The 24,663-nt window shown below is 50.7% G+C and overlaps 1 protein-coding gene across 1 annotated transcript in view; it reads left to right on the forward strand.

Moving 5' to 3' along the window:
• The window catches only part of EMILIN1 (elastin microfibril interfacer 1), a 223,662-nt gene that overhangs the window by 79,767 nt on the left and 119,232 nt on the right, over window positions 1-24,663 (forward strand). Inside the window, exon 3 of the mRNA XM_068279781.1 lies at window positions 6,277-6,491. Within this exon, the coding sequence (XP_068135882.1) occupies window positions 6,277-6,491 (215 nt within the window). The remainder of the gene's footprint in view (window positions 1-6,276; window positions 6,492-24,663) is intronic.

Genomic DNA, 24,663 nt, shown 5'->3' on the forward strand with positions numbered 1-24,663 from the left:
ACCCCCAGCATAGTAATCATTATCACATGTACCCCTTGTAATGCCCTGTACTCACCACGTACCCCCAGCATAGTAACCATTATCACATGTACCCCTTGTAATGCCTGTACTCACCACGTACCCCCAGCATAGTAACCATTATCACATGTAACCCTTGTAATGCCCTGTACTCACCACGTACCCCCAGCATAGTAATCATTATCACATGTACCCCTTGTAATGCCCTGTACTCACCACGTACCCCCAGCATAGTAACCATTATCACATGTACCCCTTGTAATGCCCTGTACTCACCACGTACCCCCAGCATAGTAACCATTATCACATGTACCCCTTGTACTGCCCTGTACTCACCACGTACCCCCAGCATAGTAACCATTATCACATGTACCCCTTGTAATGCCCTGTACTCACCATGTACCCCCAGCATAGTAACCATTATCACATGTACCCCTTGTAATGCCCTGTACTCACCACGTACCCCCAGCATAGTAATCATTATCACATGTACCCCTTGTAATGCCCTGTACTCACCACGTACCCCCAGCATAGTAATCATTATCACATGTACCCCTTGTAATGCCCTGTACTCACCACGTACCCCCAGCATAGTAACCATTATCACATGTACCCCTTGTAATGCCCTGTACTCACCACGTACCCCCAGCATAGTAACCATTATCACATGTACCCCTTGTAATGCCCTGTACTCACCACGTACCCCCAGCATAGTAACCATTATCACATGTACCCCTTGTAATGCCCTGTACTCACCACGTACCCCCAGCATAGTAACCATTATCACATGTACCCCTTGTAATGCCCTGTACTCACCACGTACCCCCAGCATAGTAAGCATTATCACATGTACCCCTTGTAATGCCCTGTACTCACCACGTACCCCCAGCATAGTAACCATTATCACATGTACCCCTTGTAATGCCCTGTACTCACCACGTACCCCCAGCATAGTAACCATTATCACATGTACCCCTTGTACTGCCCTGTACTCACCACGTACCCCCAGCATAGTAACCATTATCACCTGTACCCCTTGTAATGCCCTGTACTCACCACGTACCCCCAGCATAGTAACCATTATCACATGTACCCCTTGTAATGCCCTGTACTCACCATGTACCCCCAGCATAGTAACCATTATCACATGTACCCCTTGTAATGCCCTGTACTCACCACGTACCCCCAGCATAGTAACCATTATCACATGTACCCCTTGTACTGCCCTGTACTCACCACGTACCCCCAGCATAGTAACCATTATCACATGTACCCCTTGTAATGCCCTGTACTCACCACGTACCCCCAGCATAGTAACCATTATCACATGTACCCCTTGTAATGCCCTGTACTCACCATGTACCCCCAGCATAGTAACCATTATCACATGTACCCCTTGTAATGCCCTGTACTCACCACGTACCCCCAGCATAGTAACCATTATCACATGTACCCCTTGTACTGCCTGTACTCACCACGTACCCCCAGCATAGTAATCATTATCACATGTACCCCTTGTAATGCCCTGTACTCACCACGTACCCCCAGCATAGTAACCATTATCACATGTACCCCTTGTAATGCCCTGTACTCACCACGTACCCCCAGCATAGTAACCATTATCACATGTACCCCTTGTAATGCCCTGTACTCACCACGTACCCCCAGCATAGTAACCATTATCACATGTACCCCTTGTAATGCCCTGTACTCACCACGTACCCCCAGCATAGTAACCATTATCACATGTACCCCTTGTAATGCCTGTACTCACCACGTACCCCCAGCATAGTAATCATTATCACATGTACCCCTTGTAATGCCCTGTACTCACCACGTACCCCCAGCATAGTAACCATTATCACATGTACCCCTTGTAATGCCCTGTACTCACCATGTACCCCCAGCATAGTAACCATTATCACATGTACCCCTTGTAATGCCCTGTACTCACCACGTACCCCCAGCATAGTAACCATTATCACATGTACCCCTTGTAATGCCCTGTACTCACCACGTACCCCCAGCATAGTAACCATTATCACATGTACCCCTTGTAATGCCTAGTACTCACCACGTACCCCCAGCATAGTAATCATTATCACATGTACCCCTTGTAATGCCCTGTACTCACCACGTACCCCCAGCATAGTAACCATCACATGTACCCCTTGTAATGCCCTGTACTCACCACGTACCCCCAGCATAGTAACCATTATCACATGTACCCCTTGTAATGCCCTGTACTCACCACGTACCCCCAGCATAGTAACCATTATCACATGTACCCCTTGTAATGCCCTGTACTCACCATGTACCCCCAGCATAGTAACCATTATCACATGTACCCCTTGTAATGCCCTGTACTCACCACGTACCCCCAGCATAGTAACCATCACATGTACCCCTTGTAATGCCCTGTACTCACCACGTACCCCCAGCATAGTAACCATCACATGTACCCCTTGTAATGCCCTGTACTCACCACGTACCCCCAGCATAGTAACCATTATCACATGTACCCCTTGTAATGCCCTGTACTCACCACGTACCCCCAGCATAGTAACCATTATCACATGTACCCCTTGTAATGCCCTGTACTCACCACGTACCCCCAGCATAGTAACCATTATCACATGTACCCCTTGTAATGCCCTGTACTCACCATGTACCCCCAGCATAGTAACCATTATCACATGTACCCCTTGTAATGCCCTGTACTCACCACGTACCCCCAGCATAGTAACCATTATCACATGTACCCCTTGTAATGCCCTGTACTCACCACGTACCCCCAGCATAGTAACCATTATCACATGTACCCCTTGTAATGCCTAGTACTCACCACGTACCCCCAGCATAGTAACCATTATCACATGTACCCCTTGTAATGCCCTGTACTCACCACGTACCCCCAGCATAGTAACCATTATCACATGTACCCCTTGTAATGCCGTGTACTCACCACGTACCCCCAGCATAGTAACCATTATCACATGTACCCCTTGTACTGCCTGTACTCACCACGTACCCCCAGCATAGTAATCATTGTCACATGTACCCCTTGTACTGCCCTGTACTCACCATGTACCCCCAGCATAGTAACCATTATCACATGTACCCCTTGTAATGCCCTGTACTCACCACGTACCCCCAGCATAGTAACCATTATCACATGTACCCCTTGTAATGCCCTGTACTCACCACGTACCCCCAGCATAGTAATCATTATCACATGTACCCCTTGTAATGCCCTGTACTCACCACGTACCCCCAGCATAGTAACCATCACATGTACCCCTTGTAATGCCCTGTACTCACCACGTACCCCCAGCATAGTAACCATTATCACATGTACCACTTGTAATGCCCTGTACTCACCACGTACCCCCAGCATAGTAACCATTATCACATGTACCCCTTGTAATGCCCTGTACTCACCACGTACCCCCAGCATAGTAACCATTATCACATGTACCCCTTGTAATGCCCTGTACTCACCACGTACCCCCAGCATAGTAACCATTATCACATGTACCCCTTGTAATGCCTAGTACTCACCACGTACCCCCAGCATAGTAACCATTATCACATGTACCCCTTGTAATGCTCTGTACTCACCACGTACCCCCAGCATAGTAATCATTATCACATGTACCCCTTGTAATGCCCTGTACTCACCACGTACCCCCAGCATAGTAACCATTATCACATGTACCCCTTGTAATGCCCTGTACTCACCACGTACCCCCAGCATAGTAATCATTATCACATGTACCCCTTGTAATGCCCTGTACTCACCACGTACCCCCAGCATAGTAACCATCACATGTACCCCTTGTAATGCCCTGTACTCACCACGTACCCCCAGCATAGTAACCATTATCACATGTACCCCTTGTAATGCCCTGTACTCACCACGTACCCCCAGCATAGTAACCATTATCACATGTACCCCTTGTAATGCCCTGTACTCACCATGTACCCCCAGCATAGTAACCATTATCACATGTACCCCTTGTAATGCCCTGTACTCACCACGTACCCCCAGCATAGTAACCATCACATGTACCCCTTGTAATGCCCTGTACTCACCACGTACCCCCAGCATAGTAACCATTATCACATGTACCCCTTGTAATGCTCTGTACTCACCACGTACCCCCAGCATAGTAATCATTATCACATGTACCCCTTGTAATGCCCTGTACTCACCACGTACCCCCAGCATAGTAACCATTATCACATGTACCCCTTGTACTGCCCTGTACTCACCACGTACCCCCAGCATAGTAACCATCACATGTACCCCTTGTAATGCCCTGTACTCACCACGTACCCCCAGCATAGTAACCATCACATGTACCCCTTGTAATGCCCTGTACTCACCATGTACCCCCAGCATAGTAACCATTATCACATGTACCCCTTGTAATGCCCTGTACTCACCACGTACCCCCAGCATAGTAATCATTATCACATGTACCCCTTGTAATGCCCTGTACTCACCACGTACCCCCAGCATAGTAACCATTATCACATGTACCCCTTGTACTGCCCTGTACTCACCACGTACCCCCAGCATAGTAACCATCACATGTACCCCTTGTAATGCCCTGTACTCACCACGTACCCCCAGCATAGTAACCATCACATGTACCCCTTGTAATGCCCTGTACTCACCACGTACCCCCAGCATAGTAATCATTATCACATGTACCCCTTGTAATGCCCTGTACTCACCACGTACCCCCAGCATAGTAACCATCACATGTACCCCTTGTAATGCCCTGTACTCACCACGTACCCCCAGCATAGTAACCATCACATGTACCCCTTGTAATGCCCTGTACTCACCACGTACCCCAAGCATAGTAACCATTATCACATGTACCCCTTGTAATGCCGTGTACTCACCACGTACCCCCAGCATAGTAATCATTATCACATGTACCCCTTGTAATGCCCTGTACTCACCACGTACCCCCAGCATAGTAACCATCACATGTACCCCTTGTACTGCCCTGTACTCACCACGTACCCCCAGCATAGTAACCATTATCACATGTACCCCTTGTAATGCCCTGTACTCACCACGTACCCCCAGCATAGTAACCATTATCACATGTACCCCTTGTAATGCCCTGTACTCACCACGTACCCCCAGCATAGTAATCATTATCACATGTACCCCTTGTAATGCCCTGTACTCACCACGTACCCCCAGCATAGTAACCATTATCACATGTACCCCTTGTAATGCCCTGTACTCACCATGTACCCCCAGCATAGTAACCATTATCACATGTACCCCTTGTAATGCCCTGTACTCACCACGTACCCCCAGCATAGTAATCATTATCACATGTACCCCTTGTACTGCCTGTACTCACCACGTACCCCCAGCATAGTAATCATTATCACATGTACCCCTTGTAATGCCCTGTACTCACCACGTACCCCCAGCATAGTAACCATTATCACATGTACCCCTTGTAATGCCCTGTCCTCACCACGTACCCCCAGCATAGTAACCATTATCACATGTACCCCTTGTAATGCCCTGTACTCACCACGTACCCCCAGCATAGTAATCATTATCACATGTACCCCTTGTAATGCCCTGTACTCACCACGTACCCCCAGCATAGTAACCATTATCACATGTACCCCTTGTAATGCCCTGTACTCACCACGTACCCCCAGCATAGTAACCATTATCACATGTACCCCTTGTAATGCCGTGTACTCACCACGTACCCCCAGCATAGTAACCATCACATGTACCCCTTGTACTGCCCTGTACTCACCACGTACCCCCAGCATAGTAACCATTATCACATGTACCCCTTGTAATGCCCTGTACTCACCACGTACCCCCAGCATAGTAACCATCACATGTACCCCTTGTACTGCCCTGTACTCACCACGTACCCCCAGCATAGTAATCATTATCACATGTACCCCTTGTAATGCCCTGTACTCACCACGTACCCCCAGCATAGTAACCATCACATGTACCCCTTGTACTGCCCTGTACTCACCACGTACCCCCAGCATAGTAACCATCACATGTACCCCTTGTAATGCCGTGTACTCACAAGAGAAAGGGGGGGGGGGTGCACTGCAGAGAGAGGAGGTCCTTACCGTATGTGTCATGGGCTGCACATGTCTGGGGGATGCTTTTCTTACTGATAGCTGCAGAATTTCCTGATCTTCACTACTGTCTGGGAATGAAATGTTCTTCCTATGTTGCAGGTATCGGAGCTATGTGCGGCCCAGGTATAAAGTGGCCTACAAGAGCGTGACTGATATGGAGTGGAGGTGTTGCCAAGGCTATTCTGGAGATGACTGCATTGATGGACCAGCAGGGGGAGCTCAGGTCACCACAAGCAGACCCCGCCCCAGGCCTGTAAGGCCCAATATCTCTGGGTCCAGCGGAGGAAATCATCTGAGTGGATCAGGAGGGGAAGGTATGGACTGGTCCTCATATATATATTGTTGTATTCCCTCATCTTCATCCATTGCCATCAGTACTAATCGATCTTCCCATATCCCGTGTACTGATATCCTGTGTTTGTGGTCTCGGTAGAGGTTTCTGAGATCTGGGACCACAAGTTGGTTAGTATTTGTGGTCTCATCAGAAGTCTCTCAGATCTGGGACATACAAGTTGGTTAGTGGTGTTTGTGGTCTCGTCAGAGGTTTCTGAGATCTGGGACCACGAGTTGGTTAGTAGTGTTTGTGGTCTCGTTAGAGGTTTCTGAGATCTGGGACCATGAATTGGTTAGTGGTGTTTGTGGTCTCATCAGAGGTTTCTCAGATCTGGGACCACGAGTTGGTTAGTATTTGTGGTCTTGTCAGAGGTTTCTGAGATCTGGGACCAAGAGTTGGTTAGTGTTTGTGGTCTCGTCAGAGGTTTCTGAGATCTGGGACCACGAGTTGGTTAGTATTTGTGGTCTTGTCAGTGGTTTCTCAGATCTGGGACCACGAGGTGGTTAGTGGTATTTGTGGTCTTGTCAGAGGTTTCTCAGATCTGGGACCATGAGTTGGTTAGTGTTTGTGGTCTCGTCAGAGCTTTCTCAGATCTGGGACCATGAGTTGGTTAGTATTTGTGGTCTTGTCAGAGGTTTCTCAGATCTGGGACCATGAGTTGGTTAGTATTTGTGGTCTTGTCAGAGGTTTCTCAGATCTGGGACCATGAGTTGGTTAGTATTTGTGATCTTGTCAGAGGTTTCTCAGATCTGGGACCACGAGTTGGTTAGTATTTGTGGTCTAATCTGAAGTCTCTCAGATCTGGGACCGCGAGTTGGTTAGTGATGTTTGTGATCTCGTCAGAGGTTTCTGAGACCCGGGACCATGAGTTGGTTAGTATTTGTGGTCTTGTCAGAGGTTTCTCAGATCTGGGACCATGAGTTGGTTAGTATTTGTGGTCTTGTCAGAGGTTTCTCAGATCTGGGACCATGAGTTGGTTAGTGGTGTTTGTGGTCTCGTCAGAGGTTTCTCAGATCTGGGACCACGAATTGGTTAGTATTTGTGGTCTCGTTAGAGGTTTCTCAGATCTGGGACCACGAGTTGGTTAGTGGTGTTTGTGGTCTCGTCAGAGGTTTCTGAGATCTGGGACCACGAGTTGGTTAGTGTTTGTGGTCTCGTCAGAGCTTTCTCAGATCTGGGACCACAAGTTGGTTAGTATTTGTGGTCTCATCAGAAGTCTCTCAGATCTGGGACATACAAGTTGGTTAGTGGTGTTTGTGGTCTCGTCAGAGGTTTCTGAGATCTGGGACCACGAGTTGGTTAGTATTTGTGGTCTTGTCAGAGGTTTCTTAGATCTGGGACCACGAGTTGGTTAGTGGTATTTGTGGTCTTGTCAGAGGTTTCTCAGATCTGGGACCATGAGTTGGTTAGTATTTGTGGTCTTGTCTGAGGTTTCTCAGATCTGGGACCATGAGTTGGTTAGTATTTGTGGTCTTGTCAGAGGTTTCTCAGATCTGGGACCACGAGTTGGTTAGTATTTGTGGTCTTGTCAGAGGTTTCTCAGATCTGGGACCACGAGTTGGTTAGTGGTATTTGTGGTCTTGTCAGAGGTTTCTCAGATCTGGGACCATGAGTTGGTTAGTGTTTGTGGTCTCGTCAGAGCTTTCTCAGATCTGGGACCATGAGTTGGTTAGTATTTGTGGTCTTGTCAGAGGTTTCTCAGATCTGGGACCATGAGTTGGTTAGTATTTGTGATCTTGTCAGAGGTTTCTCAGATCTGGGACCACGAGTTGGTTATTATTTGTGGTCTAATCTGAAGTCTCTCAGATCTGGGACCGCGAGTTGGTTAGTGATGTTTGTGATCTCGTCAGAGGTTTCTGAGACCTGGGACCATGAGTTGGTTAGTATTTGTGGTCTTGTCAGAGGTTTCTCAGATCTGGGACCATGAGTTGGTTAGTATTTGTGGTCTTGTCAGAGGTTTCTCAGATCTGGGACCATGAGTTGGTTAGTGGTGTTTGTGGTCTCGTCAGAGGTTTCTCAGATCTGGGACCACGAATTGGTTAGTATTTGTGGTCTCATTAGAGGTTTCTCAGATCTGGGACCACGAGTTGGTTAGTGGTGTTTATGGTCTCGTCAGAGGTTTCTCAGATCTGGGACCACGAGTTGGTTAGTATTTGTGGTCTTGTCAGGGTTTTCTCAGATCTGGGACCACGAGTTGGTTAGTATTTGTGGTCTTGTCGGAGTTTTCTCAGATCTGGGACCATGAGCTGGTTAGTATTTGTAGTCTTGTGAGAGGTTTCTCAGATCTGGGACCATGAGTTGGTTAGTATTTTTGGTCTTGTCAGAGTTTTCTCAAATCTGGGACCACGAGTTGGTTAGTAGTGTTTGTGGTCTCGTTAGAGGTTTCTCAGATCTGGGACCACGAGTTGGTTAGTAGTGTTTGTGGTCTCGTTAGAGGTTTCTGAGATCTGGGACCATGAATTGGTTAGTGGTGTTTGTGGTCTCATCAGAGGTTTCTCAGATCTGGGACCACGAGTTGGTTAGTATTTGTGGTCTTGTCAGAGGTTTCTGAGATCTGGGACCACGAGTTGGTTAGTGTTTGTGGTCTTGTCAGAGGTTTCTCAAATCTGGGACCACGAGTTAGTTAGTATTTGTGGTCTTGTCAGAGGTTTCTGAGATCTGGGACCACGAGTTGGTTAGTGTTTGTGGTCTTGTCACAGGTTTCTCAAATCTGGGACCACGAGTTGGTTAGTATTTGTGGTCTTGTCAGGGTTTTCTCAGATCTGGGACCACGAGTTGGTTAGTATTTGTGGTCTTGTCAGAGGTTTCTGAGATCTGGGACCACGAGTTGGTTAGTGTTTGTGGTCTTGTCAGAGGTTTCTCAAATCTGGGACCATGAGTTGGTTAGTATTTGTGGTCTTGTCAGAGGTTTCTGAGATCTGGGACCACGAGTTGGTTAGTGTTTGTGGTCTTGTCAGAGGTTTCTCAAATCTGGGACCACGAGTTGGTTAGTATTTGTGGTCTTGTCAGGGTTTTCTCAGATCTGGGACCACGAGTTGGTTAGTATTTGTGGTCTTGTCAGAGGTTTCTCAAATCTGGGACCACGAGTTGGTTAGTATTTGTGGTCTTGTCAGAGGTTTCTGAGATCTGGGACCACGAGTTGGTTAGTGTTTGTGGTCTTGTCAGAGGTTTCTCAAATCTGGGACCACGAGTTGGTTAGTATTTGTGGTCTTGTCAGGGTTTTCTCAGATCTGGGACCACGAGTTGGTTAGTATTTGTGGTCTTGTCAGCGGTTTCTCAGATCTGGGACCATGAGTTGGTTAGTGTTTGTGGTCTTGTCAGAGGTTTCTCAGATCTGGGACCACGAGTTGGTTAGTGTTTGTGGTCTTGTCAGAGGTTTCTCAGATCTGGGACCACGAGTTGGTTAGTATTTGTGGTCTTGTCAGAGGTTTCTCAGATCTGGGACCACGAGTTGGTTAGTGGTGTTTGTGGTCTCATCAGAGGTTTCTCAGATCTGGGACCACGAGTTGGTTAGTATTTGTGGTCTTGTCAGCGGTTTCTTAGATCCGGGACCACGAGTTGGTTAGTATTTGTGGTCTTGTCAGCGGTTTCTTAGATCTGGGACCATGAGTTGGTTAGTGGTGTTTGTGGTCTCGTTAGAGGTTTCTCAGATCTGGGACCACGAGTTGGTTAGTGGTGTTTGTGGTCTCGTTAGAGGTTTCTCAGATCTGGGACCACGAGTTGGTTAGTGGTGTTTGTGGTCTCGTTAGAGGTTTCTCAGATCTGGGACCATGAGTTGGTTAGTGGTGTTTGTGGTCTTGTTAGAGGTTTCTCAGATCTGGGACCATGAGTTGGTTAGTATTTGTGGTCTCGTTAGAGGTTTCTCAGATCTGGGACCATGAGTTGGTTAGTGGTGTTTGTGGTCTCGTTAGAGGTTTCTCAGATCTGGGACCATGAGTTGGTTAGTATTTGTGGTCTTGTCAGAGATTTCTCAGATCTGGGACCACGAGTTGGTTAGTATTTGTGGTCTTGTCAGCGGTTTCTTAGATCTGGGACCACGAGTTGGTTAGTATTTGTGGTCTTGTCAGAGGTTTCTCAGATCTGGGACCATGAGTTGGTTAGTATTTGTGGTCTCGTTAGAGGTTTCTCAGATCTGGGACCATGAGTTGGTTAGTGGTGTTTGTGGTCTCATCAGAGGTTTCTCAGTGGACACTTGCTGCACCTCAGACAGACTCCATTACGAGACACTTCAATCATATTTCCATATGACATTTATAGTTAGTATTACAAATGTATGGACAATACTAAAGGAAGAAAAGAGTTATCTAGAAGAATACAAAACACTTTATTTATCACTGATCATATAAAATATTATTTAAAAAGACCAAAACACTAGCACATGTGGGAGTGCAAAGGGATCACCTCCCCCGATGGAATCAATATAGTCCTGCACAGTGTCAGACTGGCAGGTGGTAAAGCTGAGGAAATCCACCTGATGGCCAAGCAGCAGTAATCAGGTGTTGCTGCTCACAGTGAAGACTCGCTGCTGGTTTCTATTGGGAGTGATAACACAGGGTTACTGCTGTTTGGCCAGCAGGTGGATTTCCTATGTTTTTCCAGCTCCCAGTCCAACACTGTGCAGGGGTGGAGCTGTGATGGGAGCATGTGCGGGGATGGAGCTGTGAGTGGGAGCATGTGCGGGGGTGGAGCTGTGATGGGAGCATGTGCGGGGATGGAGCTGTGAGTGGGAGCATGTGCGGGGGTGGAGCTGTGATGGGAGCATGTGCGAGGCTGGAGCTGTGAGTGGGGGCATGTGCGGGGGTGGAGCTGTGAGTGGGAGCATGTGTGGGGATGGAGCTGTGAGTGGGATATGTGTGTGGATGGAGCTGTGAGTGGGAGCATGTGCGGGGGTAGAGCTGTGAGTGGGAGCATGTGTGGGGATGGAGCTGTGAGTGGGAGCATGTGCGGGGGTGGAGCTGTGAGTGGGAGCATGTGTGGGGATGGAGCTGTGAGTGGGACATGTGTGTGGATGGAGCTGTGAGTGGGAGCATGTGCGGGGGTAGAGCTGTGAGTGGGAGCATGTGTGGGAATGGAGCTGTGAGTGGGACATTATACAGGGGTGGAGCTGTGAGTGGGACATTATGCAGGGGTGGAGCTGTGAGTGGGAGCATGTGCGGGGGTGGAGCTGTGAGTAGAAGCATGTGCGGGGGTGGAGCTGTGAGTGGGAGCATGTGCGGGGGTGGAGCTGTGAGTGGGAGCATGTGCGGGGGTGGAGCTGTGAGTGGGAGCATGTGCGGGGATGGAGCTGTGAGTGGGAGCATGTGCGGGGGTGGAGCTGTGAGTGGGAGCATGTGCGGGGATGGAGCTGTGAGTGGGAGCATGTGCAGGGGTGGAGCTGTGATGGGAGCATGTGCGGGGGTGGAGCTGTGAGTGGGAGCATATGCGGGGATGGAGCTGTGAGTGGGAGCATGTGCAGGGGTGGAGCTGTGAGTGGGAGCATGTGCAGGGGTGGAGCTGTGAGTGGGAGCATGTGCAGGGGTGGAGCTGTGAGTGGGAGCATGTGCAGGGGTGGAGCTGTGATGGGAGCATGTGCGGGGATGGAGCTGTGAGTGGGAGTATGTGCAGGGATGGAGCTGTGAGTGGGAGCATGTGCAGGGGTGGAGCTGTGATGGGAGCATGTGCGGGGCTGGAGCTGTGAGTGGGGGCATGTGTGGGGATGAAGCTGTGAGTGGGACATGTGTGGGGGTAGAGCTGTGAGTGGGAGCATCTGCGGGGGTGGAGCTGTGAGTGGGAGCATGTGTGGGGATGAAGCTGTGAGTGGGACATGTGTGGGGGTAGAGCTGTGAGTGGGAGCATGTGCAGGGGTGGAGCTGTGAGTAGGAGCATGTGCGGGGATGGAGCTGTGAGTGGGACATGTGCGGGGATGGAGCTGTGAGTGGGAGCATGTGTGGGGATGGAGCTGTGAGTGGGAGCATGTGCAGGGGTGGAGCTGTGATGGGAGCATGTGCGGGGATGGAGCTGTGAGTGGGAGCATGTGCGGGGGTGGAGCTGTGAGTAGGAGTATGTGCAGGGATGGAGCTGTGAGTAGGAGCATGTGCAGGGGATGGAGCTGTGAGTAGGAGCATGTGCGGGGGTGGAGCTGTGTGTAGGAGCATGTGCGGGGGTGGAGCTGTGAGTAGGAGCATGTGCAGGGGGTGGAGCTGTGAGTAGGAGCATGTGCAGGGGGTGGAGCTGTGAGTGGGAGCATGTGCGAGGCTGGGGCTGTGAGTGGGAGCATGTGCGGGGGTAGAGCTGTGAGTGGGAGCATGTGCGGGGATGGAGCTGTGAGTGGGACATGTGTGGGGATGGAGCTGTGAGTGGGAGCATGTGCGGGGGTAGAGCTGTGAGTGGGAGCATGTGCGGGGGTGGAGCTGTGAGTGGGAGCATGTGTGGGGATGGAGCTGTGAGTGGGAGCATGTGCAGGAGTGGAGCTGTGAGTGAGAGCATGTGCGGGGATGGAGCTGTGAGTGGGAGCATGTGCGGGGGTGGAGCTGTGAGTGGGAGCATGTGTGAGGGTGGAGCTGTGAGTGGGAGCATGTGCGGGGGTAGAGCTGTGAGTGCGAGCATGTGCGGGGGTGGAGCTGTGAGTGGGAGCATGTACGGGGGTGGAGCTGTGAGTGGGAGCATGTGCAGGGGATGGAGCTGTGAGTGGGAGCATGTGCAGGGGTGGAGCTGTGAGTGGGGCCATGTGCGGGGGTGGAGCTGTGAGTGGGAGCATGTGCAGGGGGTGGAACTGTGAGTGGGAGCATGTACGGGGGTGGAGCTGTGAGTGTGAGCATGTGCGGGGGTGGAGCTGTGAGTGGGAGCATGTGCAGGGGTGGAGCTGTGAGTGAGAGCATGTGCGGGGGTGGAGCTGTGAGTGGGAGCATGTGCAGGGATGGAGCTGTGAGTGGGAGCATGTGCAGGGATGGAGCTGTGAGTGAGAGCATGTGCGGTGGTGGAGCTGTGAGTGGGACATGTGTGGTGATGGAGCTGTGAGTGGGAGCATGTGCGGGGATGGAGCTGTGAGTGGGAGCATGTGCGGGGATGGAGCTGTGAGTGGGAGCATGTGCTGAGGTGGAGCTGTGAGTGGGAGCATGTGCGGGGGTAGAGCTGTGAGTGGGAGCATGTGCGGGGGTAGAGCTGTGAGTGGGAGCATGTGCGGGGATGGAGCTGTGAGTGGGAGCATGTGCGGGGGTGGAGCTGTGAGTGGGAGCATGTGCGGAGGTGGAGCTGTGAGTGGACACATGTGCGGGGGTGGAGCAGTGAGGGGGAGAATATGTGGGGGCGGAGCTGTGAGTGAGAGCATGTGCGGGGGTGGAGCTGTGAGTGGGAGCATGTGCTGGGGTAGAGCTGTGAGTGGGAGCATGTGCGGGGGTGGAGCTGTGAGTGGGAGCATTTGCGGGGATAGAGCTGTGAGTGGGAGCATGTGCGGGGGTGGAGCTGTGAGTGGGAGCATGTGCGAGGGTAGAGCTGTGAGCGGGAGCATGTGCGGGGGTGGAGCTGTGAGTGGGAGCATGTGCAGGGGGGGAGCTGTGAGTGGGACATGTGCGAGGATGGAGCTGTGAGTGGGAGCATGTGCGGGGGTGGAGTTGTGAGTGGGAGCATGTGCGGGGGTACAGCTGTGAGTGGGAGCATCTACGGGGGTGGAGCTGTGAGTGGGAGCATGTGCGGGGATGGAGCTGTGAGTGCGAGCATGTGCGGGGATGGAGCTGTGAGTGGGAGCATGTGCGGGGGTGGAGCTGTGAGTGGGAGCATGTGCGGGGGTAGAGCTGTGAGTGGGAGCATGTGCGGGGGTGGAGCTGTGAGTGGGAGCATGTGCGGGGGTGGAGCTGTGAGTGGGAGCATGTGCGGGGATGGAGCTGTGAGTGGGAGCATGTGCGGGGATGGAGCTGTGAGTGGGAGCATGTGCGGGGGTGGAGCTGTGAGTGGGAGCATGTGCGGGGATGGAGCTGTGAGTGGGAGCATGTGCGGGGGTGGAGCTGTGAGTGGGAGCATGTGCGGGGGTGGAGCTGTGAGTGGGAGCATGTGCGGGGGTGGAGCTGTGAGTAGGAGCATGTGCGGGGGTGGAGCTGTGAGTGGGAGCATGTGCAGGGGTGGAGCTGTGATGGGAGCGTGTGCAGGGGTGGAGCTGTGATTGGAAGCGTGTGCAGGGGTGGAGCTGTGATTGGGAGCATGTGCGGTGGTGGAGCTGTGAGTGGGAGCATGTGCGGGGGTGGAGCTGTGAGTAGGAGCATGTGCGGGGGTAGAGCTGTGAGTGGGAGCATGTGCAGGGGTGGAGCTGTGATGGGAGCGTGTGCAGGGGTGGAGCTGTGATTGGAAGCGTGTGCAGGGGTAAAGCTGTGATTGGGAGCATGTGCGGGGGTGGAGCTGTGAATGGGAGCATGTGCGGGGGTGGAGCTGTGAGTGGGAGCATGTGCGGGGGTGGAGCTGTGAGTGGGAGCAGTGTCAGATTGGGAGATTGGTAACCTGAGGATATCCACCTGCTGGCCAAGCAGCAGTAATCCGGTGTTGCTGTTTACAGTGAAGACTTGCTGCAGGTTTCTATTGGGAGTGATAACACAGGGTTACTGCTGTTTGACCAGCAGGTGCATTTCCTCATTTTTTCCGCGTGTATCAAAAAAGGGCACCTGGAAAACAGGGCGCGGGGTATAGCCGAAATTGTAAGTTTGAATGCAAAACCATATTTTTCGTTTAAGAGGTTATAAACGATAATTTAGTGCTAAATAGGTTCAATAAACGGGAATGAAATGGCAAAATACCGTCTATAGCAGTAAACGAATTCTGAAAAGAAACGTCAAATAGCGTCTATAGCAAAAACGATATTTACACTTGTATTAAGCATAGTACTAGAATGGTAGGTTTTACAGGTATTTTACTACAATTATACCTAACTTTAGGGTTACAGATATCTCTCCTTATCCATATCCCTCACACCTAGACCCCCCCTTTGTGTAAATACGCATAATGTAATAAATTGTATATATTACATATATTATACTATAACTATACCTAACCTTACTCTCATACAGAGCCCTCCCTGTACCTATCCCTAACCCCTAGATCCCCCTGGTGGTGCCTAAACCTAAGACTCCCCTGGTGGTGCCTAAACCTAAGACCCCCCTGTTGGTGCCTAAACCTAAGACTCCCCTGGTGGTGCCTAAACCTAAGACCTCCCTGGTGGTGCCTAAAACTAACCACCCCCCTGGTGATGCCTAAACCTAACCACCCCCTGGTGGTGTATATTGCACTGTAACTATACCTAACCCTCCCTGTACCTATCCCTAAACCCTAGACCCCCCTGGTGGCGAACACGGTAAATCCAGCGCTGGAGACTTAGGCGCAGCAGCGCAGGAGACTTGGGCGCAGCCGGCGCCACCATAGGCCGTAATAGGAACTACGACTATCGCAGGCACAGGGAGTAACTTCAGCGCCGTCAGAAGACGGACCTGAAGTTGCTTTTAAAACAATAATTCGGCTTCCAGCAATTGCTGGAAGCCGAATTATTTCATTCCCCCACTATCCATGTCGGCCTGGAGGGGGAATAGTAAGTAACACGGCCCGGACTTGTGCGGCAGCAGGATCAGCCATATACTGGCTGTATCCTGCGCCCAAGTCTCCGGCGTCGTTCTCTCTCGTACGCCCTGGTGGTGCCTAAACCTAAGACCCCCCTGTTGGTGCCTAAAACTAACCACCCCCCTGTTGGTGCCTAAACCTAAGACCCCCCTGTTGGTGCCTAAACCTAAGACCCCCCAGTTGGTGCCTAAACCTAAGACCCCCCTGTTGGTGCCTAAACCTAAGACCCCCCTGGTGGTGCCTAAAACTAACCACCCCCCTGTTGGTGCCTAAACCTAAGACCCCCCTGTTGGTGCCTAAACCTAAGACCCCCCAGTTGGTGCCTAAACCTAAGACCCCCCTGTTGGTGCCTAAACCTAAGACCCCCCTGGTGGTGCCTAAACCTAAGACCCCCCTGTTGGTGCCTAAACCTAAGACCCCCCTGTTGGTGCCTAAACCTAAGACCCCCCTGTTGGTGCCTAAACCTAAGACCCCCCAGTTGGTGCCTAAACCTAAGACCCCCCTGTTGGTGCCTAAACCTAAGACCCCCCTGGTGGTGCCTAAACCTAAGACCCCCCTGGTGGTGCCTAAACCTAAGACCCCCCTGTTGGTGCCTAAACCTAAGACCCCCCTGGTGGTGCCTAAACCTAAGACCCCCCTGTTGGTGCCTAAACCTAAGACCCCCCTGTTGGTGCCTAAACCTAAGACCCCCCTGTTGGTGCCTAAACCTAAGACCCCCCAGTTGGTGCCTAAACCTAAGACCCCCCTGTTGGTGCCTAAACCTAAGACCCCCCTGGTGGTGCCTAAACCTAAGACCCCCCTGGTGGTGCCTAAAACTAACCACCCCCCTGGTGGTGTATATCGCACTGTAACTATACCTAACCCTCCCTATACCTATCCCTAACCCCTAGACCCCCTAGTAATGCCTAAACCTAACCATCCCCACTGCACAAACACACTAAACACATATAAACAATAATATATTTAATCCTTAAAATACTTCACTCCAAATAACATGAATAAAATAATTTATATATTTGTAATAGAATAACTAGCCTTAAAATCACGTATACATTAATAATATTATAAGTAGAAAAAGGTATATATAATATATATACACATACAATACAATAGATAGCCTTACAATCACGTATGCATTAGAAATCTTAAAATAACAGTAATATTTAAAGCGATATTTTAGTAACTATAATCAACGCATTATAAATGTAAAAACAAAGTTAATACCAAAAGCGATGTATTTCTAATACAATCAGGTTGAGAAACGTTATTTAAGCATTATACATATGAAAACGAATTTTAAATGATAAAAGAAGTGTAAACGAAATTTTAGTTGTAATAGGTTTGTAAGCGTAATTTTAAAACGAAAAAACTAGTTAAAACTCATATAAGCGAAATTTACAAACGAAAAAATAAGTATAATACAAAGTCAAAACGAACTTGTAAACGATATTTGTTATAAACTTTACCCTGTAAACGAAAACATTTGTTAACACGATCCCTGTAACCGCTATTTCTCGTGCGCCCTTTTTTCCTGTCGGGCGCCGAATAGCCGATATTTTGCATTGCAGTCTATGGTGGCGCCCTTTTTGTCCACTATGCCTGTGCGCCCTTTTTTACTAGCACCCAGTCCAACACCGTGCGGGGGTGGAGCTGTGAGTGGGAGCATGTGCAGGGGTGGAGCTGTGAGTGGGAGCATGTGCGGGGGTGGAGCTGTGAGTAGGAGCATGTGCAGGGGGTGGAGCTGTGAGTGGGAGCATGTGCAGGGGTGGAGCTGTGAGTGGGAGCATGTGCGGGGGTGGAGCTGTGAGTGGGAGCATGTGCAGGGGGGTAGCTGTGAGTGGGAGCATGTGCGGGGATGGAGCTGTGAGTGGGAGCATGTGCGGGGGTGGAGCTGTGAGTGGGAGTATGTGCAAGGATGGAGCTGTGAGTGGGAGCATGTGCGGGGCTGGAGCTGTGAGTAGGAGCATGTGCAGGGGTGGAGCTGTGAGTGGGAGCATGTGCGGGGGTGGAGCTGTGAGTGGGAGCATGTGCAGGGGTGGAGCTGTGAGTGGGAGCATGTGCGGGGGTGGAGCTGTGAGTGGGAGTATGTGCAGGGATGGAGCTGTGAGTGGGAGCATGTGTGGGGGTGGAGCTTTGAGTAGGAGCATGTGCAGGGGGTGGAGCTGTGAGTGGGAGCATGTACGGGGGTGGAGCTGTGAGTGGGAGCATGTGCAGGGGGTGGAGCTGTGAGTGGGAGCATGTGTGGGGATGGAGCTGTGAGTGGGAGCATGTGCGGGGGTGGAGCTGTGAGTGGGAGCATGTGCAGGGGTGGAGCTGTGAGTGGGAGCATGTGCGGGGGTGGAGCTGTGAGTGGGAGTATGTGCAGCGGTGGAGCTGTGAGTGGGAGCATATGCGGGGGTCGAGCTGTGAGTGGGAGTATGTGCAGGGATGGAGTTGTGAGTGGGAGCATGTGCGGGGGTGGAGCTGTGAGTAGGAGCATGTGCAGGGGGTGGAGCTGTGAGTGGGAGCATGTGTGGGGATGGAGCTGTGAGTGGGAGCATGTGCGGGGGTGGAGCTGTGAGTAGGAGCATGTGCAGGGGGTGGAGCTGTGAGTGGGAGCATGTGCGGGGATGTGGGAGCATGTGCGGTGGTGGAGCTGTGAGTGGGAACATGTGCAGGGGTTGGAGCTGTGCGTGGGAGCATGTGCGGGGGTGGAGCTGTGAGTAGGAGCATGTGCAGGGGTGGAGCTGTGAGTGGGAGCATGTGCAGGGGTGGAGCTGTGAGTGGGAGCATGTGCGGGGGTGGAGCTGTGAGTGGGAGCATGTGCAGGGGGGGAGCTGTGAGTGGGAGCATGTGCGGGGATGGAGCTGTGAGTGGGAGCATGTGCGGGGGTGGAGCTGTGAGTGGGAGCATGTGCAGGGGTGGAGCTGTGAGTGGGAGCATGTGCGGGGGTGGAGCTGTGAGTGGGAGTATGTGCAGGGATGGAGCTGTGAGTGGGAGCATGTGCGGGGGTGGAGCTGTGAGTAGGAGCATGTGCAGGGGGTGGAGCTGTGAGTGGGAGCATGTGCGGGGGTGGAGCTGTGAGTGGGAGCATGTGCGGGGGTGGAACTGTGAGTGGGAGTATGTGCAGGGATGGAGCTGTGAGTGGGAGCATGTGCGGGGGTGGAGCTGTGACTGAGTGGGAACATGTGCAGGGGGTGGAGATGTGAGTGGGAGCATGTGCGGGGGTGTGGGAGCATGTGTGGTGGTGGAGCGGTGAGTGGGAGTATGTGCAGGGATGGAGTTGTGAGTAGGAGCATGTGCAGGGGTGGAGCTGTGATTGGGAGCATGTGCGGGGGTGGAGCTGTGAGTGGGAGTATGTGCAGGGGTGGAGCTGTGAGTGGGAGCATGTGCGGGGGTGGAGCTGTGAGTAGGAGCATGTGCAGGGGGTGGAGCTGTGAGTGGGAGCATGTGTGGGGATGGAGCTGTGAGTGGGAGCATGTGCAGGGGGTGGAGCTGTGAGTGGGAGCATGTGTGGGGATGGAGCTGTGAGTGGGAGCATGTGCGGGGGTGGAGCTGTGAGTAGGAGCATGTGCAGGGGGTGGAGCTGTGAGTGGGAGCATGTGTGGGGTGTGGGAGCATGTGCGGTGGTGGAGCTGTGAGTGGATACAAGTGCAGGGGGTGGAGCTGTGAGTAGGAGCATGTGCGGGGGTGGAGCTGTGAGTAGGAGCATGTGCGGGGGTGGAGCTGTGAGTGGGAGCATGTGCGGGGGCAGTGTCAGACTGGGATGTGGTAAAGCTGAGGAAATCCACTTGCTATTGGGAGTGATAACACAGGGATACTGCTGCTTGGCCAGCAGGTGGATTTCCTCAGCTTTTCCAGCTCCCAGTCTGACACTGGTTCTGCAATATAGTCCTATAGTCAAGCAATGTTATTAGTATCCTTATATGGAAATTTGACCAATCCAGGCAACACGGAAGCATCCAACAAACATGAGTATTCCGTGGTGTTTATGTAATAAGATGACACTATATACAGTAGGGCTGAAGCCAGGACATGGATGAAAACGTGTCCGCCAGGATGTAATCCTTCTGCAGAGTTGTCCACATAGCTCTATGTATAATAGATTGCAGGTCGTAGACTGACTGGGGTCCACCCTTCTACAGTATAGCTGACAATTCAAGGTACAGCGTGATGGATTCTATTGATGGACAGTGAGATGGAAGGAACACAATATTCACATGGTCTATGTATGGTGACACGGTACACAGCTGAAGCCAGGACATGAGTGGAAAGAGTCCACCAGGATATAATCCTTATGCTGAGTTGTCCCAAGAGCTCTATGGAGGATAAGTTGCAGGTCATAAACTGACAGGGATCCCCCCTTCTACAGTATAGCCAAGTAGTTCAGATTGCCATGTGACAAGTGTTCTGATGACCAACAATAGCAGTGGAAATCACTCGTAATAAAGGATCAATTCCCCTGATATGGGTAAATGATTCAAGCATCTCCCAGTGGATATTAAATTAATTCATCAAAACTTAAATGCAAAGTACATTTCCATAAAGTCTTCAAATAGCAAAAAGATTTCATATTCATCCACGATGACACGTGACTCGCGATCCATTGCATGTCCCACTGTGTGCGTAGCTGGTCAGGCAAAGAGCCCAAGTGTGCCAACCGGCCTCACTGGTAAAGGCACCGGCATCATCAGGGCAGTCTCCAAAATGTGCTGAATAGAGGCCCGATGCTGCCCTAAAATGGCATGCCACACGGTCCATCGCCACACCCACTCAACAGTCACCATGATGACGCATGAGGAGAGTGAGGGGAGATGCAGTATGGAGCGGCTAATGTTGCCGCTCTTATTGCGCTCACAATCCACCAGGCCCCCCAGCTGGCAAGGATGGTATAGCCGCTAAAACAGGAAGCGTGGTGGAATTACATGGAGTGCAGACTGGAGCGCAACGCTCAGCCCAAGATGGTTATAGGGCAGACGGCAGTGCCGGCTGTTGCCAAGCCAATGCTAAAGTGAACCCGCCCAAACGCCACTCCACATTGGCCCAGTGCGCTGGGACCCACATCAGAAACCCATATATGGGATAGGGGGAGGATATGGTAACCGCAATCACCCCTGGTTAAAAGGAAGCCCTGATATAATACCAACAGTCATCCCCAAACTCCCAAACCCCCAATACAAATTGCCAGGGATGCTCATCCGTATTCGGATATCCGATTCTATTCGGATACACAACAGTTTGGATCCAAATATCAGGTCTGGATCTGGATATCTGGGTATCCGGTTCCGGGTCAACTCGGATTTTGAAAAGGGGTATCCGAGCACCCCTGCAAATTGCCACATATCCTGCTAATGTTAATACATAAAGTGCTGCCCCATAATTATTCATACCACTGGCAAATTTTGACTTGAAGTTACTCTTATTTAACCAGCAAGTAATTTTTTGACAGGAAATGATATAGGTGTCTCCCAAAAGATAATAAGACGATGTACACGAGGCATTATTGTGGGAAAAACATTTCTCAGCTTTTATTTACATTTCAGCAAAAAGTGTCCAGTCCAACATTATTCATACCCTTTCACAAACTGTCACAGTCTGTGGGAAAATCTAAAGTTCTATACCATTCCAAATAGTCCAAGCTGTTCTAAAGCATCCTAATTACCCTGGTTAATCGGGAACAGCTGTTTTAATGAACTCAACAGGTGAAAAACAGCAGCTCTCTGCAGTTGGTTTGTGGACAGTCATGGCTAGGACAAAGGAGCTCAGTGAGGACCTGTGGGTACGCATTGTGGCTGCTCACAAGTCAGCAAAGGGCTACAAGGCCAATGTTTTCAAGTTCCAGTGGTTACAGTGCAAAGTATTATTAAAAAATACAAGATGGTTCCGCACTGTGGAAAACCTCAGAGGATGTGGTCGGAAGCCAAAAGTGACACCTGTGCTGGCCAGGAGGTCAGTGAGAGAGGTGAAAAAGAATCCAAGTCCATCCTGGTGAATCTGGGCTCTGCTGGTGGCAATGTCTCAAGGCAGACAATCCAACGGACACTGCACACTCTGGGTTCCACGGATGCAGAACAAGGAGGCCACCACTTCTCCAGATAAGGCACACAAAAGCTTGCTTGGCCTTTGCAAATGCAAGATGGTTCCGCACTGTGGAAAACCTCAGAGGATGTGGTCGGAAGCCAAAAGTGACACCTGTGCTGGCCAGGAGGTCAGTGAGAGAGGTGAAAAAGAATCCAAGTCCATCCTGGTGAATCTGGGCTCTGCTGGTGGCAATGTCTCAAGGCAGACAATCCAACGGACACTGCACACTCTGGGTTCCACGGATGCAGAACAAGGAGGCCACCACTTCTCCAGATAAGGCACACAAAAGCTTGCTTGGCCTTTGCAAATGCTCATCTGAACTAAGAAGAAGACTTCTGGTCTTCTGTGTTATGGTCAGATATAACAAAATTTAATTGTTTGGTCACAATGATGTTTCCTTCATTTGGCTTAAAAAAGTAAAAGCCTTCATTGCAAAGAACACCATCCCCACTGCCAAACATTGTGGTGGGAACCTAATGCTTTGGGGGTATTTTTCAGCCAATGGATCAGGGAACCTAATCACAGTAAACGGCACCAGGAAAAAAGAGTTATACATGAGGATTCTCAATGACAACATCAGGCAGTCTGCAGAGAAACTTGGCCTTGGCCACCAGTGGACATTTCAGCATGACAATGACCCAAAACACACAGCAAAAGTGGTGAAGAAATGGTTAGCAGACAACAACATTAATGTATTGGAGTGGCCCAGCCAGAGTCCTGACTTTAGAATCTGTGGAGGGAGCTAAAGATCAGGGTGATGGCAAGAAGACCCTCCAACCTGAAAGATCTGGGGCTCGATTCACAAAGCGGTGCTAACCCAGTTAGCATGCCTAAAAGACTTTAGGCGTGATAACCATTGCACCACGCTGGTGAAAAGCCAGTTTAGGCGTGATACGTTTAGGCGTGATGAGTTTAGGCGTAATAAGTTTAGATAAGTTTAGATCGCGCGCAAAGTCCTGCGCGCAAAGCAGCGCCATTAAACTCTATGCGAAGTGCACCAGACTTTGCTAGCGCAAAACTTTTGATCAGCTGTGCACTGCGGTGCTAACCCAGTTGGTGTTTAAACTTATCATGCCTAAACTTATCATGCCTAAACTGAGTTTAGGCGTGATAAAGGGCTTTTCACCAGCTTGCTAACTGTTAGCACCGCTTTGTGAATCAAGCCTCTGGAGCTCATTGCTAAAGATGAATGGGCAGAAATACCTGTGGAGACATGCAAAAAGCTGCTCTGCTGTTATAGGAAGTGTTTGGGCCTGATTCACAAAGCGGTTCTAACAGATAGGCCTCGATTCACAAAGCGGTGATAACCCAGTTATCACGCCTAAAAGACTTTAGGCGTGATGACCTTTTCACCACTGAGTTATCACCGATTTTTCCTGCTCTTCGCGCGAAGTTACCGCGCGTAAGCGCGTTCGCGCGTACGCGCGTGAGAGCGCGCGCAAAGTCCCATAGGGCTTAATGGGAGCTTCGCGCGAAGCGACGGGTGTTGCGCGCGCTCTTACGCGCGTACGCGCGTACGCGCGGCAACTTCGCGCGAGTTTCATCTTATCATGCCTAAAGTGACTTTAGGCGTGATAAGGGCCTTTTCACCACGGTGCTAACACTTTGCACCGCTTGGTGAATCGAGCCCATAGCACGCTGGTGAAAAGCCCTTTATCACGCCTAAACTCAGTTTAGGCATGATGGGCTTGATTCACAAAGCGGTGATAACCCAGTTATCACGCCTAAAAGACTTTAGGCGTGATGACCTTTTCACCACTGAGTTATCACCGCTTTTTCCTGCTCTTCGCGCGAAGTTACCGCGCGTACGCGCGTGAGCGCGCGCGCAAAGTCCCATAGGGCTTAATGGGAGCTTCGCGCGAAGCGTCGGGTGCTGCGCGCGCACTTACGCGCGTACGCGCATACGCGCGGTAACTTCGCGCGAGTTTCTTCTTATCATGCCTAAAGTGAGTTTAGGCGTGATAAGGGCCTTTTCACCAGCGTGCAAACACTTTGCACCGCTTGGTGAATCAAGCCCGATAAGTTTAGGGGCCTGATTCACAAAGCGGTGCTAACAGTTAGCACCCTGGTGAAAAGCCCCTTATCATGCCTAAACTCAGTTTAGGCATGATAAGTTTAGGTGTGATAAGTTTAGGTGTGATAAGTTTAGGCATGATAAGTTTAGGTGTGATAAGTTTAGGTGTGATAAGTTTAGGCATGATAAGTTTAGGTGTGATAAGTTTAGGTGTGATAAGTTTAGGCATGATAAGTTTAAGTACCAAGGGCTTGATTCACAAAAGAGTGCTAACTGTTATCACGGGCATTTTCGCGTGAATTTTTGCATTGCGCGCGACCGCGAATTTTCGCGCGAAACGATAACGTTTTTGCGCGCAAACACGAATTTTCGCGCAAAAACGATATCAATTTCGCGGTAAAATTCGAGTTTGCGCGCAAAACGAAAACGTTTTCGCGCGCAAACGCGAATTTTACCGCGAAATTTATATCGTTTTCACGCGAAAATTCGTGTTTGCGTGGGAAAA

Source organism: Hyperolius riggenbachi, chromosome 4, assembly GCF_040937935.1.
Source record: "Hyperolius riggenbachi isolate aHypRig1 chromosome 4, aHypRig1.pri, whole genome shotgun sequence".
NCBI classification, from domain to species: Eukaryota; Metazoa; Chordata; class Amphibia; order Anura; family Hyperoliidae; genus Hyperolius; species Hyperolius riggenbachi.